Source organism: Mustela erminea, chromosome 2 (assembly GCF_009829155.1).
Source record: "Mustela erminea isolate mMusErm1 chromosome 2, mMusErm1.Pri, whole genome shotgun sequence".
NCBI classification, from domain to species: domain Eukaryota; kingdom Metazoa; phylum Chordata; class Mammalia; order Carnivora; family Mustelidae; genus Mustela; species Mustela erminea.
Window position 1 is genome coordinate 80,692,663 of NC_045615.1, and position 12,471 is coordinate 80,705,133.

At 44.9% G+C, this 12,471-nt stretch overlaps 1 protein-coding gene across 2 annotated transcripts in view; it reads left to right on the forward strand.

Moving 5' to 3' along the window:
- The first annotated feature begins 4,428 nt into the window (after positions 1-4,428).
- FAT4 (FAT atypical cadherin 4) overlaps positions 4,429-12,471 on the forward strand; it is a 181,899-nt gene continuing 173,856 nt past the window's right edge. Inside the window, exons 1-2 of one of the 2 annotated variants that reach the window (XM_032333361.1) lie at positions 4,429-5,717; positions 5,930-11,113. In XM_032333361.1, coding sequence (XP_032189252.1) covers positions 5,942-11,113 — 5,172 coding nt within the window. In that variant the 5' untranslated portion in view covers positions 4,429-5,717; positions 5,930-5,941. Of the gene's footprint in view, positions 11,114-12,471 lie in introns of both variants that reach the window. The other variant, XM_032333360.1, reaches the window with a different exon arrangement.

Consider the following 12,471-nt stretch of genomic DNA (forward strand, 5'->3'; position numbering starts at 1 on the left):
CCAATTGTAATAATATGACTAACCTAAGCTTTTTTACTTGGAGTCCAAAACGTGAAAGAAAATGTGTGCAGATCAGAGTAACAAATTACTATAAATGGAATACTATGCAGCCATCAAAAGAAATGAAATCTTGCCATTTGCGACAACATGGATGGAACTAGAGCGTATCATGCTTAGCGAAATAAGTCAAGCAGAGAAAGACAACTATCATATGATCTCCCTGATATGAGGAAGTGGTGATGCAACATGGGGGCTTAAGTGGGTAGGAGAAGAATAAATGAAACAAGATGGGATTGGGAGGGAGACAAACCATAAGTGACTCTTAATCTCACAAAACAAACTGAGGGTTGCTGGGGGGAGGGGGTTTGGGAGAAGGGGGTGGGATTATGGACATTGGGGAGGGTATGTGCTTTGGTGAGAGCTGTGAAGTGTGTAAACCTGGTGATTCACAGACCTGTACCCCTGGGGATAAAAACATATGTGTATAAAAAATAAAAAAATTAAAAAAAAAACCTATTAGTTTTAATATATGTTCTAAGACTCAAATAAGCTGCATTCTTTAGTTTCTTTCATGCCTGGACAAAAAATATAATTCCCCATAGAGTCTATTAAAATTGATCAATATTTTCTCTCTTAAAAGCATCTATTTTCAGCTACCCTATGACCCAGTGATTCCGCTACTGGGTGTATACCCTAAAGATACAAATGTGGTGCTCTGAGGGGCACGTGCACCCAAATGTTTATAGCAGCAATGTTCACAAGAGCCAAACTCTGGAAGGAACCTAAATGTCCATCAACAGATGAATGGATAAAGAAGATGTGGTATATATATTCAATGGAATACTATGCAGCCATCAAAAGAAATGAAATCTTGCCATTTGCGACGAGGTGGATGGAACTAGAGGGTATTATGCTTAGCAAAATAAGTCAGTCAGAGAAAGACAACTATCATATGATCTCCCTGATATGAGGAAGTGGAGATGCAATGTGGGGGGTTGAGGGGTAGGAAAGGAAAAAATGAAAGAAGATGGGATAGGGAGGGAGACAAACTATCAAAGACTCAATCTCACAAAACAGGCTGAGGGTTGCTGGGGGGAGAGGGGTTGAGAGAGGGTGGTGGAGTTGTGGACATTGGGGAGGGTATGTGCTGTGGTGAGTGCTGTGAAGTGTGTAAACCTGGTGATTAACAGATCTGTACCTCTGGGGATAAAAATATATTATATATTTATAAAAAATTAAAAAAATTAATGAAAAAACATCTATTTTCATGTTTCTTGAAAGCTTTCACTAAGTAATTCTTTTCTTAAAATAAATGAACTTTTGGTGGAAAAGCCAAGATAAACTAAAATTTATTTTTTCATACATACAGTCTCTATGTGTCTTTCTTTTCTTTTATTTAACTTTTTTTGGGGGACATCTTTACTTTTCATCATGCACTATATTGTAATTTTTGAAACCCAAGAGAATAAAATAAAATAAAGCTTTTATCCCTTGTCTTTCAGTATAACCTTTTTTCTATATTGTATTTTAAGTTATATACTTATGTATACATAGACTGTAATTTTATGGATAGGTGTTATCTGTAAATGAATGTGTTACTTTAAAGTAATTATCATGGAAAACTTCCAGTTATTCAAACCACAATACCATAGTCTGAATTATTTTTGATAATCCTCTTTCAGAATTGTTCAAAAAGTTATTTTATAATACTGAATATATACACAATTACAGAAATATTACTTAATTGTGCCGTATCTTATTTTTTAAAATTAAAAACAATATATAATCCACAAAATGAACACCCCCCCATTCCACAAAATGACAGATTTTAACCTGTTCTCCCAAATTAAATCCACTTATAAATGACTAAATTTAAAACTATGGAGACTAAATATGAAGATTACTCCACAGGTTCTACAAACAAACAAACAAACAAACAAAACAAAACAAAACAAAAATACCTGCTCTCTTACAACAATATCTAAATGTTTTCTTCTTTCCTATCTGAGTGATTGAATTGTGGTGCATAAGCAACAACAATAAACACACAAAAAAATCCAAATATTCTTTTAAAATCATGTATCATAGCCATGGCTTGATCCCACAAAGAAAAAAGAAGCAAACAATAAAATAGACTCTTAAATGTAGAGAACAAACTGATGGTTACTAGAGGGTCGCTTGGTGGGGGTAGGGGGTGAGTGAAAAAGTTTTAGGGACTAAGAGTAAACTTACCATAATGAGCACAGAGTAATGTACAGACTTGTTGAATCATTATATAATACACCTGAAATTGATATAATACTGTATGTCAATTATACTTGAATTTTTAAATTCAAGGGAAGAAAAAACTTTTAGTTCTGCTTCAATTAATCTACAAATCTTTGTTAGCTTAATTACTCCAGAAAAGTAGTATTTAGATTGTAATATGTTGGCAAAGATATGGGTTTGAGAAAAGACTTAAAAATGTCTCTCTTTTAAAAGAAAAGCTTCCAATATTTTAAAAAAGGTTTTAAGTCCTAAAAACACAAAAATGTTGAAATTTATCTTTCTTGTCAGAAATGTTGTAATTTAACTTTCTTGTCTGTTTCCAATTCACTCATTATACATGCTACATATGTCATTATATATGGTAGTGGAATATGCAAAATTTAATTTTTTTTTTTTTTTTTTTTTTTTTTTTTTTTTTTAGTGCTCTACCCTAAACAAAGGAATTGGTGAAGACATTTATAGTCTTCAGATTTCCATGTATCAATCTCCAATTACAGGCTGTCTACATCAGAGGACTTGAATTTGCTGTCTGCTCTATTGCTCTTAAACTTTTTTTTTTTTTACCTTTATAAGGAAAGGCACTAGGAGATTCCTAAAGATCCTTTTTTCTTTGCCACTATCCCTAGGCAAGAAGGAGGAATTAGCCTTGTAACCAGATCTTTTTAGTCTCTGTATTTAATTTTAAGCAAGAAACCAGACGCCTAAAGGTGTAAGGCTGACAGAGAACAGCAGAGGGCAGTATTTACTCATAGCTGAATCATGTCAAGTCTCAAAAAGTTTTAAATTTGGTAGGGTCACTGTGGCAGAAATGTATGATATATGCCCTATATTTGCATTCCTTGGCTTAAATTTGTATTTTCTGAATGGTTTCCTTTAAAGGGGAAATAATACTCACCTTAACTTTTTTTTCTTTAGTGAAGCAATGTATGCCACCACAAAAATTAGGTACAGTAAATAACAGAATTAACGCGAGTGCAGTACGTGGCATGAGGACATTAAAAATTTTTTAATTTCGTTTCATTTATTTCTATTTTTCTCATATCTATCCTTTCCCCAGACCAAAAAGAGAGAGAGAGAGAGAGAGAGAGAGAGAGAGAGAATGGAAGAAAAAAAATAAAAAAGAAAAAGAAAAAGAAAAAAGAAAGAAAGAGGAAAAAACCACAACTTCATCAGGATTCCTTTGGCTGCAATATGTCAAGGGGGAAGTACTCCAACAGAGATCAAAATTCCAAACTTTGCGACAGGAAAAGTTCTCCATCTTTCCAAAGGCCTATCATTGTTATTGTTGAAACTGTAAGGTTAGCTACTGGCACCTGGGATCCATTTGGGAAGGGTAACAAAACAAACACCGAGTTCCCTTGGCTTTTCCTATAGGAAGTCCAAAGCGGGATTGGTACTGAGGCCTTGGTGCCCCTAGTCACCTGGAAGGGCGGGGCAGAGGCAAATGGGGGCAAGTTCAGAGTCTGGCTCGCTCTGGGCTTCAAGGAACTCATTCTGTAGACAGAGGAGGAACGAGGGCGATTTCGTTTGGATTCTGTCGGGTCGCATTGTACAGCAGCTCTCTCCCTTTCCTCCATCGAAAGAGAGGAGGCAGGAAATGGTTAAAGCAAATCTGCACTGTGCATTCCCAGACAGGCTTTGCTTAATCCTTCCTCCCCGCTCTAACAGACCCTCACCCCCCGCCTTTCTTTTATTTCTCTCGACCCCCTTACCCCTGCGTTATTACTAGCATAACAACCTAACGGTCTTCCTTCAGACCCCGCCACTAAAGTTATTTATCTGCAAACCTGACCCCACCCCCATCTATCCTGTGGCAGCTTTTTGCTGTTATTGCTCTGACGCCGGCCAAGCTTTGACCAAAAAGAAAAAAAAAAAAAAAAAAAAAAAAAAAAAAAAAGAAAGAAAGGGAAAAAAAAAAAATCATCCCCCTTCTCAGCGCCTCCGACTCGCCGGGCTCCCACACCCGACCGCCTCCAGTCCTCCGGGAGGCTGGAGTGATTAGCATCCCGGGAAGCCAGTCGGAGGCCCAAAGCGCTGGAGAGCGCTCGCGGTAGGAGCGCCAGGCGGGCCTGCCTCAGCTCCGGCCCAATGGGGCTGGGGAGAGGGAGGGGCAGTAGGTGACAGGACCGGGAGCTAGGGGGAGTCGGGGCGAACTAAAGTGCGGGGATCAATGAGCGGCGAGCAAAGTTTCTGAGTCCTGCTCCAGCTCGCGGTCTTCCCTCCCCCTCTGTTTGTGTTTCAGCGACGGCCGCTGTGTGTGCGTGCGTGCGTGTGTGTGTGTGTGTGTGTGTGTGTGTGCGCGCAGCGGGGAAGAGGCGGGGAGTGTGAGGGACCCGCCGGAGGCTGAGAGCGGCTCGCGGAGCTCCGGCTCCACAGCGGTACAACCTTCATCCCGGGCAGGCGAGAAGGAGAGCGCTGACAGGCGCCGTCCGGAGCTGCCGCGGGCGCCGCCACAGCCCCGCGCCGACTTCCCCCGCCTCCACCGCCAACGGTGAAGGAGACAGGGGGGAGCAACCGCCCCCCGCCCCAAACCTAAAGGCTTGTGGATTACAAAGTGAAACTGACACGGGACAATAAAGGCAAAGATAACGGGGGCAGGGGCGAGGCGCGCTGGAGTGGGCTTCTGCCGGGGGCCGCCGGAGAACGATCCCCCTGGCATGGTGAGGGGAGGGGACTCGGGCACCGCGCGCCGTTCCTGCGCGACCCCTGCGAGGCCGAGAAGAAAGGGGGCCGGACCTGCACTCGATTTGGATGTACAAATAATGAGACTGCAGGCACCTCGGCAGAGGTAAAACACCAAAACCAAAACAAAAATGCTGAAGAGCCCTGGATGGTGCCTGCGCGCGACCACCAGCTCGAAGCCGCAGCAGGGGCGGCGGCGGCGGCGGCTGGAGGAGAAGGGACGAAGCTGAGCGCTCCTGGGTACCGGAGCCCTAGCTCCAACGCGAGCGCCTGGAACGCAATCGCTAGCGGCCAGCGCGCAGACGCCGGCGGCCGGGCCTCAGCGGCCACTTCTGTAGCCGTGTCGAAGGGGCCTCGCAGCCTTGTTATTGAGGAGTGAGGACTCGAGGAGAACCCTGGTCTCCAGCTTTTGGGAAAGGAATTCTATAATCTCCCGGGTCCCCACCGCCCCCTCCCCCGTGCGCAATTGTTCTTGCCACACATCTCTGCCGAGGTTCGTTCTTCCCTCTTCTGTTCCTTCGCGGTGGGTAAGTTCTAAAGTTTCCGGAGACAATTGTTTGCAATGATTCCTCATATACCTTAAATACAGGCAACCGCTCCCAATCCACACCCACCCAGGCGAAAACGCTCAGACTCTGGATTCAAAAAAATCAAAGTGAAGGGGGAAAATGTAGGAGGTTGGAGAAACTTTTCTGGGAATTCATCAGCGCACAGGAGTGTCCCGCGGAATTCCTTGCGGCTTTTCGCCCGGGCATCTCTCTCGTACTGTAAGTCCAAATGGCTATCTGGAGCCTTTCTCTGACGCGATTTGCTTCTGCTGGGCTGGAGGTTCTTTGAAATAGCAGAGCTCTGAGAGCCGTCGGCTGCATTTTTTTTTTTTTTTTTTTTTTTTTTTTTTTTTTTTTTTTGCTGGGGCTACTTAATCCCTGCTGTTAATCTTTTTGCTTCACTCTTCCTTCTTTTTATCACACCGTTCCAGGGAGCCAGGACCATGGACTTAGCAGACAGGGCGCCTGGACGCCCATGGCTCCAGCTGCCCCCTCTATCAGCATTTCAGCTCCTCCGAGTCTTTTGGCTGCTATCACAGCTCCCCGGGCCGGCCCAGGTCAGCGGGGCCGAGCAGCGCCAGGTGTTCCAAGTGCTGGAGGAGCAACCTCCCGGCACGCTGGTGGGCACCATCCAGACGCGCCCCGGCTTCACCTACCGGCTCAGCGAAAGCCACGCCCTGTTTGCCATAAACAGCAGCACCGGGGCCCTCTACACCACCGCCACCATCGACCGCGAGAGCTTGCCCAGCGACGTGATCAACCTGGTGGTCCTTTCCAGCTCTCCCACCTACCCCACCGAAGTGCGAGTGCTTGTGCGGGACCTCAATGACAACGCCCCCGTCTTCCCCGATCCCTCCATCGTGGTCACTTTCAAGGAGGACAGTAGCAGCGGGCGCCAAGTCATCTTGGATACGGCCACCGACTCGGACATCGGCTCCAATGGTGTGGACCATCGCTCTTACCGCATCATCCAGGGTAACGAGGCGGGTCGCTTCCGCCTGGATATCACCCTAAACCCGAGCGGCGAGGGTGCGTTTCTGCATCTGGTGTCCAAGGGCGGGCTGGACCGCGAGGTCACACCGCAGTACCAACTACTGGTGGAAGTGGAGGACAAGGGTGAGCCGAAGCGGCGGGGCTATCTGCAGGTAAATGTGACTGTGCAAGACATAAATGACAACCCCCCAGTTTTTGGCAGTTCCCACTACCAGGCGGGGGTGCCTGAGGACGCAGCGGTGGGCTCCAGCGTCCTCCAGGTGGCGGCGGCGGACGCGGACGAGGGCACCAATGCGGACATCCGCTATAGACTGCAGGACGAGGGGACTCCCTTCCAAATGGACCCAGAAACGGGGCTTATCACCGTGCGGGAGCCCCTGGACTTCGAGGCCAGGCGTCAGTACTCGCTTACCGTGCAGGCTATGGACCGAGGCGTGCCTTCCCTCACTGGGCGTGCCGAGGCGCTCATTCAGCTTCTAGATGTCAACGACAATGACCCCGTGGTGAAATTCCGCTACTTCCCGGCCACCTCGCGCTATGCCTCTGTAGATGAGAACGCTCAAGTGGGCACTGTGGTGGCTCTGCTCACTGTGACGGACGCAGACTCACCCGCGGCCAACGGGAATATTTCTGTGCAGATTCTAGGGGGCAATGAGCAGCGCCACTTTGAGGTGCAGAGCAGCAAAGTGCCGAACCTGAGCCTCATCAAAGTGGCCAGCGCCCTAGACCGGGAGCGCATCCCTTCTTACAACCTCACAGTTTCGGTCTCTGATAACTACGGGGCGCCCCCTGGCGCAGCGGTCCAGGCGCGTTCTTCTGTGGCAAGCCTGGTGATTTTCGTAAATGACATCAATGACCACCCTCCTGTCTTTGCACAGCAAGTGTACAGAGTGAACCTGAGCGAGGAGGCACCCCCGGGAAGCTATGTGAGTGGAGTGTCTGCCACTGATGGCGACTCTGGTCTCAATGCTAATCTGCGTTACAGCATCGTCTCTGGCAATGGACTAGGTTGGTTCCACATCAGTGAACATAGCGGCCTGGTGACCACTGGAGTTGCCGGGGGCTTGGACCGTGAACTGGCTTCTCAGATCGTATTGAACATCAGTGCTCGGGACCAGGGGGTTCACCCCAAGTTTTCTTATGCCCAGCTTGTAGTAACTCTCCTGGATGTGAATGATGAAAAGCCAGTATTTAGCCAGCCAGAAGGGTATGATGTGTCTGTGGTTGAGAATGCCCCAACAGGGACAGAACTACTGGTGCTTAGGGCAACTGATAGAGACCTGGGTGACAATGGGACAGTGCGCTTCTCCCTGCAAGAGGCCGAGACTGACCAGAGATCCTTCCGGCTGGATCCTGTGTCTGGAAGGTTGAGTACTATCGCCTCCTTGGACAGAGAGGAGCAAGCTTTCCATTCCCTGTTGGTTCTGGCCACAGATCTGGGCTCCCCTCCCCAGTCATCAATGGTTCGCATAAATGTGAGTCTCCTGGATGTGAATGACAACAGTCCTGTGTTTTACCCAATCCAATACTTTGCTCATATTCAAGAGAATGAGCCTGGGGGAAGTTACATCACGACAGTATCTGCCACTGACCCAGACTTGGGTCTCAATGGAACTATCAAATACAGTATATCCGCTGGGGACAGGTCTCGGTTTCAAGTCAATGCTCAAAGTGGGGTTATTTCTACCAGAATGGCCCTAGACAGAGAAGAAAAAACAGCCTACCAGTTGCAAATAGTGGCTACTGATGGTGGCAATTTACAGTCTCCCAACCAGGCAATAGTAACCATCACTGTACTGGACACTCAAGACAACCCACCTGTATTCAGCCAGGCTGCCTACAGCTTCGTGGTCTTTGAGAATGTGGCTCTGGGATATCATGTGGGTAGTGTGTCTGCATCCACCATGGATCTCAATTCCAACATCAGTTATCTCATTACTACTGGGGACCAGAAAGGTATGTTTGCTATCAACCAGGTCACTGGGCATCTTACCACAGCGAGTGTGATTGACAGAGAAGAGCAATCCTTTTATCAGCTGAAAGTAGTGGCCAGTGGGGGCACAGTGACTGGAGACACTATGGTTAACATAACTGTTAAGGATTTGAATGACAACTCTCCCCATTTCCTTCAGGCTGTAGAGAGCGTAAACGTGGTGGAGAATTGGCAGGCTGGTCACAGCATTTTCCAAGCCAAAGCTGTGGACCCTGATGAAGGTGTCAATGGCATGGTACTCTATAGCCTGAAGCAAAACCCCAAGAACCTGTTTATTATCGATGAAAAGAATGGTAATATTAGTTTGCTAGGACCCCTGGATGTTCATGCTGGTTCCTACCAAATAGAGATCTTGGCATCTGATATGGGTGTCCCACAGCTCTCCTCTAGTTTCATCTTAACAGTTTATGTCCATGATGTAAATGACAACCCACCAGTGTTTGATCAACTTTCTTATGAGGTCACCCTTTCCGAGTCAGAACCCGTGAATTCTCGATTCTTTAAAGTGCAAGCTTTTGATAAGGATTCAGGAGCAAATGGTGAAATTGCATACAGCATTGCTGAAGGAAATACAGGGGATGCTTTTGGCATATTCCCAGATGGTCAATTGTATATAAAAAGTGAACTGGACCGTGAACTTCAAGACAGATATGTTTTACTGGTTGTTGCTTCTGACAGAGCAGTGGAACCCCTTAGTGCTACTGTGAATGTTACTGTAATTTTAGAAGATGTAAATGATAACAGGCCTCTTTTTAACAGTACCAATTACACGTTTTATTTTGAAGAAGAGCAGAAAGCTGGGTCATTGGTGGGCAAAGTAAATGCTATAGATAAAGACTTTGGGCCAAATGGAGAAGTAAGGTATTCCTTTGAAATGGTGCAGCCAGATTTTGAGTTGCATGCTGTTAGTGGGGAAATTACAAATACTCGTCAGTTTGACAGGGAGTCTCTTATGAGACAGAGAGGGACTGCAGTGTTTAGCTTTACAATCATTGCAACAGATCAGGGGCTCCCTCAGCCTCTCAAGGATCAGGCCACAGTGCATGTTTACATGAAGGACATAAATGATAATGCTCCCAAATTTTTAAAAGACTTTTACCAAGCCACCATATCAGAGTCAGCAGCCAACCTGACACAAGTTTTAAGAGTATCTGCCTCAGATGTCGATGAAGGTAATAATGGACTTATTCATTATTCTGTAATGAAAGGAAATGAAGAAAGACAGTTTGCTATAGACAGTACCTCTGGTCAGGTGACTCTAGTGGGCAAATTAGACTATGAAGCAACACCTGCCTATTCCCTTGTAATTCAAGCAGTGGATTCAGGTGCAGTCTCCCTCAACTCCACCTGTACCTTAAATATTGATATTTTAGATGAAAATGACAATACCCCTTCTTTCCCTAAATCAACACTGTTTGTTGATGTTTTGGAAAACATGAGAATTGGTGAACTCGTGTCCTCTGTTACTGCAACCGATTCAGATTCAGGTGACAATGCTGATTTACATTATAGTATCACTGGAACTAATAACCATGGAACTTTTAGCATCAGCCCAAACACTGGGAGTATTTTCCTTGCCAAAAAGTTGGACTTTGAGACACAGTCTTTGTACAAATTAAATATAACAGCAAAAGACCAAGGAAGGCCTCCTCGTTCATCTACAATGTCAGTGGTTATACATGTGAGGGACTTTAATGACAATCCTCCTAGCTTTCCTCCTGGGGATATTTTCAAGTCCATTGTCGAGAACATTCCCATTGGAACGTCTGTCATTTCAGTGACTGCACATGACCCTGATGCAGACATTAATGGGCAACTCTCCTATACAATCATTCAACAGATGCCCAGGGGCAACCACTTTGGCATAGATGAAGTCAAAGGCACTATATATACTAATGCTGAAATAGATCGGGAATTTGCCAATCTCTTTGAGTTAACCGTAAAAGCCAATGATCAAGCTGTGCCTATAGAAACGAGACGCTATGCTTTGAAAAATGTGACCATCTTGGTCACAGACCTCAATGACAACGTTCCAATGTTTATATCACAAAATGCCCTTGCTGCAGACCCTTCAGCTGTGATTGGTTCTGTTCTGACAACGATAATGGCTGCAGACCCAGACGAAGGGGCAAACGGAGAAGTGGAGTATGAGATCATCAATGGGGACACAGACACCTTCATTGTGGATCGTTATAGTGGAGACCTGAGAGTGGCTTCAGCACTGGTGCCTTCTCAGCTGATCTATAACCTTATAGTTTCAGCAACAGACCTTGGCCCTGAAAGGAGGAAATCAACCACTGAATTGACCATCATTCTTCAGGGCCTTGATGGACCTGTTTTTACTCAACCCAAATATATAACTATTTTGAAGGAAGGTGAACCCATTGGTACCAACGTAATATCCATAGAAGCAGCTAGCCCTAGAGGATCAGAAGCCCCAGTGGAGTATTATATTGTTTCAGTTCGTTGTGAAGAAAAAACAGTTGGACGCCTCTTTACTATTGGACGACAGACTGGCATAATTCAGACTGCAGCCATTCTGGACCGGGAGCAAGGAGCATGTCTTTACCTCGTGGATGTTTATGCCATAGAAAAATCAACCGCTTTTCCCAGAACCCAGAGAGCAGAGGTAATGATTTTGTTAGTCATTTATGAATTATTTGTTGATGTGCCTTTTAGAAAGATTGTTCTCTCATATTTACTTTCTATAATGATTTACCTTCATTGTTTCTATTACTGACAGGGCCATATAAAATGTTCTGTCACAAAGAGAACAAGAATCACATAAAATTGAGCTTTCATCCTGGTCGAAACCAAACAACAAACAGCTTATATGCTTTACCTCCTAGTAATCATATGTGTAAGGCCAGGGAGAAATGTAGCCATTTCAGAAGTGGAAAAAAAAAAAAAAAAAAAACCAAAAAGAACGCTGAATCAGTGCACTAACTAGACACCTTTCAGTAAGGAACTCTGCTAGAGAATGGGCAATATCAGACTAAATTTCTGTTCCAAAACCAAAAACTCTGGTAGAAATCAGCATTAGAGCAAAGCTTTCTGGGAGGAGTGGCAAGACAGTACCGACTGGCAGTTTACATCAGGATAGTATTAACTTTCACATCCTCAGCAGTCTTGGCAGTTTCTTTATAGACAGTGACTAATTTTAATGTGCTGAGCCAAGTTTGGGGAGATTCCTGATTTCATCTGCTTTCACATTTGAGGCACCATCTTCTGACTTAGGGTAATCCTTTCTCTTCCCTCTTGAAGGAAAGCATGTAATGTGCTATGAATTATCAGAGATTAGAGGGTGCTTCTTGATACAAATCTGTGTTCAGTGCTATGGTAGAGGCACATGTTGCTCTGTCTGCTGATGGGTTAGAGATTAGGGTTTCTAGCATATGCCTAAAACATTCCAAGCCTGGCCTTCCCTGGGCTGCACTTTATGCTATCACCTCTGTGTTGCATTTTCATTGAACTGCTTCCAGTGTTGTTTTGATAATCAACTAGAAATCACACAGCTAGACTCTGGAAAGCTCTTGTTCTCTGTTTTCTGAGTTCCTTTCTCCCGCCTCCTCCCCTCAAAGACATTCTAGTGTCACTCAGCCAAAAACACAAAATATCAAATGTCATTTGGGATACTTGGCAGTAACCCAGACACAATATACTAGTGAGATTGAGGCTTACGTATTTGTTTTCTTGCTTTCTTTATTTTGGGTGGGGGGGCGGTGGAGGGTGAGCAGTTTTCTTCATTTAAAATATTCACTTATTATTATTATTACCCTTTTGAATCCTTGTGATTTTTTTTCATAATAGCTAGCTGTATCTATTCTTCAGATAGAGCAGCATATTCATGGCCTAGAGGATATTAGAGATATAATTAGAGATATAATTCTTAATAGAGATACAATTCTTAGCGATATAATGCTAACTGGAATTCAGTTTTATCTTATATACATAGCCCTGAAGGGACTTGTAACCTAAATGTCCTCT